Genomic DNA, 3,451 nt, shown 5'->3' on the forward strand with positions numbered 1-3,451 from the left:
CAGAGATTGTTCACCCCCTAAACTTGCTTTTTCGGAAAAACCCAAAAAGTCGTATTCTCTACTTTTTTTTCCTCTTTTAATCATCGTTTGGTTCGTTAAAATCTATCGGATAGTTTTGTGAATATTAACCCTTAGAACTTTTGTCTATTAATTTTTGTATTATACCACTAATGGCACTTGTCATTATTTTTCACTCCAAAAATGATACCGCTGGTTCCATTCGATTATTGAAACTGCAAGTATATGAAACTTGAAAATCATCCCTTTAGAGCCTAAACTTTGAGGGGTGGTTTCACCCCTTAGATATCTTTTTTCGCACCTAAAAAAAATACATGTCCCTTAGATTTCGATGGAGAATAACATATCTCAGTCTCATTGAAATCGGAGAGGAACACTTGGGATACCTTCCTTGATAGTTGGTATTAAGGGGTTAGGGGTAGTCAGAATTTTCAAAAAATCGATTTTTTTTTTTTTGCATTTTCTTAAAGTATAATATTTTAAAAATATTGTGTGAAAATTTGAAGTGAATCCGACAAATTCTTTTCGAGTTATTTAACAATGACCAAAGGACGCTCGGGTGCTACGTGGCATTCGAGAGCAGGTAGCTAGAAACAGCTGCAAGCAACCGACCTTTCGGGTTTCATTGTCATGAATATCTCCCCATTTTAATGTATTTATAATTATATATATATATATATATATATATATATATATATATATATATATATATATATATATATATATCCTTCTACATATATTCACAATTTGTAGGTAGTACAAGAACTGAAAAATAATTTTTGGTTGCCAGTATACCTGTAGTCGTTGCACTGATCAGTCGATAGTTTTGTGATAAATTATTTCTCAAGTGAATTAAATTATTAACCATGGGACGTGATTCTAGAAAGGTTTCAAGAGAACTTCGGAGTTCTGAAAAAATTAATAAGTCGCGTTCAGTCAAAAGAAAGAATGTTTTTAATCCGAAAACAGCCGAACGTGATGAAAGTATTCAGAGTACATCTTCTAAAAAATTAAAACAAAACACTGAAGATGATGTACCTGAAGACAGCAGTACTGAATTTCGAATAATAAATTTTATTCAGGTATTCACTGCAATTTCTGCTCTTATAAAATGTAAAAAATGTGATGGAAATGTAGTGTTTCAAACAGCAAGTACACGTGGGCTGGGATTCAAAATTGTAGTTGCATGTAATAACTGTGGAAATGAATATATTCCTTCCTGTTCTTTCGTTGGGCATTCTTATGAAATAAACAGACGTTTCATTTTTGTAATGAGAATACTAGGAATAGGATACGAAGGATTGTGCAAGTTTTGCGGCCTGATGGACATGCCGTCTTTTTTAGATAAATCTACGCATACAATTTTACTGAAACAGATTTTGAATTGTAGTAAAGCCGTCGCAGAAACCTTCATGACGAAAGCTGTGAATGAAGAAAAGCAAGCAATGCCAACAACTGAAAATGAAGATATAAATCATCTAACTGTATCGGGAGATGGAACCTGGCAAAAACGGGGATATACATCGTCATTTGGAGTTTCTTCTATAATTGGCTATTTTACTGGAAAGATTCTTGACATAAACATTAAAAGTGCATATTGTAAGCTATGTGAGTATTGGAAAAAAAAAACAAATACTGTTGAGTTCGAGGAATGGTATCAATCGCATGAAGATGTGTGTTCTGCTAATCATCAAGGGTCTTCTGGGAAAATGGAGGTGGATGCGATGGTCGAAATGTTTTCGTATTCTGAAACTAAATATGGAGTTAAGTATGCCAACTATATTGGTGATGGTGACTCCAAGACCTATTCAGGAATTATAAAATCAGATCCTTACGAAAATACAACTGTAAATAAAAAGGAATGTATAGGGCATGTCCAAAAGCGGATGGGGAGTCGATTACGTACGCTGAAGAGTAAACAAAAAGGTCTTGGTGGTCGAGGTAAGCTCACAGGAAAATTAATAGACAAACTAACTGTGTACTATGGTTTAGCAATACGCCGGCATTGTGATTCTATTGAAAATATGAAATCTGCTATAATGGCAACCTTTTATCACTACGGCTCGAGTGATGAAAAACCGAATCATGATATGTGTCCAAAAGGCGAAGAATCTTGGTGCTCTTACCAGCGCGCTGAAGCAAGAGGAGAGCTTGATACCTTTTCTCACGATTATTCTCCTTTACCTTCTGATGTTTTAAAAGCTATCAAGCCTATATACGAAGATCTTAGTAATGAAAATTTACTTTCAAGATGTGTAGGTGGATTCAATCAGAATAATAATGAAAGCTTTAACCAACTAGTATGGAAAATATGCCCAAAAACGGTAAATACTAGTTTTACCATCGTACAAATAGCTGCATACGTTGCTATGTGTATATTTAATGAGGGTATAAATTCATTATTAGTCTTGATGAATACACTAGGACTTAATTGTGGGCCTAATTCTCATCGGTATGCAGAAAGAATGGATGCTGCACGTATCAAAGTAGCAGATAAGCGCGCTAATGATAACACCCGAGAAGGTCGATTGCAACGTAGGCACCAGCAAATCGATATTTTGGAAGCTGCTATGTCGGCTGAAGAGCTATTATATGGTCCAGGAATAGATGACTCAGTGTAAGTTATTAAATAATTCTTATAATTCGACATAAATCCATAGCAAAACTTTAAATGCGTTTTTCTCAAAACTATGTTTTCTGAACTGGTGATCACTGTAACTTAAAAACTGCTCGGTAGATTTCAATAAAATTTATTGTACTTTTGAAATACATTAAAAACTCGTGCCTGATCGAAGGATTTTTTTTTTTTTTCAAAATTTCGATTTTTTTTTAACAATAAACTGTCGGTTTTTTTCTCGAAAATTTGAAAAAAATTTCCTGAGGCCGCCATTTTGTTAATTTCGAAAAAAAAAAAAAAAGCTTCGATCAGGCACAAGATTATCTATTAATAAAACTAATTTTTCTTGTCCGATTGATTTTAGATGAATCTCCAAGGACTTATGATGATCACCGCAAAGGACTTCGGGAGGAACGGGCTCTACAAAAACAGCGATAACTTTTTGAATTATTAATTTTTTTTTTTGAAATTTTCGTGAAGTCAAATCGAAACGTGTTCTAATAAAGCTATGTTTTTATTTTTGTCAAATAAAGTAATTAACTACAAAAAAAAAATTATTGAAAATCATCATTTTTTCATACCCCTGAGTACCCCTAACCCCTTAAAAACGACTAGTCGCAGCTGCGTCCTATAGTTAAAACTACTAACACAAGATGGTAACAGTTCAAGTACAAAATTACGGAAATACATTTAAATAGAATATTTTATCTGTGACAATGAACTTCTCAGTCTCGCGAAAACTTTCCCTCGATATCTAAAAGGCTTATATGTGCGACACTGATGACAAAAAATTAACAAGAAAAATAACTTATTTAC

The 3,451-nt window shown here is 33.6% G+C and overlaps 1 protein-coding gene across 3 annotated transcripts; it reads left to right on the forward strand.

The window, feature by feature from the left end:
* Positions 1-766: 766 nt before the first annotated feature.
* Positions 767-3,206, forward strand: LOC130675102 (uncharacterized). 3 transcript variants are annotated; one of them, XR_008991210.1, is made up of 3 exons: positions 767-2,342; positions 2,425-2,635; positions 3,000-3,206. XR_008991210.1 is itself a non-coding variant. In XM_057480593.1 (2 exons), exons 1-2 carry the CDS (start codon positions 885-887, stop codon positions 3,001-3,003), a joined length of 1,755 nt encoding a protein of 584 aa, XP_057336576.1. In that variant the 5' UTR covers positions 767-884; the 3' UTR covers positions 3,004-3,206. The 3 variants fall into 3 exon arrangements, 1 of the variants encoding a protein (XP_057336576.1); XR_008991209.1 differs by having other exon boundaries at positions 2,443-2,635; XM_057480593.1 differs by having other exon boundaries at positions 767-2,635.
* The last annotated feature ends 245 nt before the right edge of the window (positions 3,207-3,451 follow it).

The sequence above is a fragment of the Microplitis mediator genome, chromosome 9 (assembly GCF_029852145.1).
Source record: "Microplitis mediator isolate UGA2020A chromosome 9, iyMicMedi2.1, whole genome shotgun sequence".
Classification (NCBI taxonomy): Eukaryota; Metazoa; Arthropoda; class Insecta; order Hymenoptera; family Braconidae; genus Microplitis; species Microplitis mediator.

Excerpts from the sequence above, each read along its gene's own strand:
- LOC130675102 (XM_057480593.1), top strand. The coding sequence starts at position 885 with ATGGGACGTGATTCTAGAAAGGTTTCAAGAGAACTTCGGAGTTCTGAA.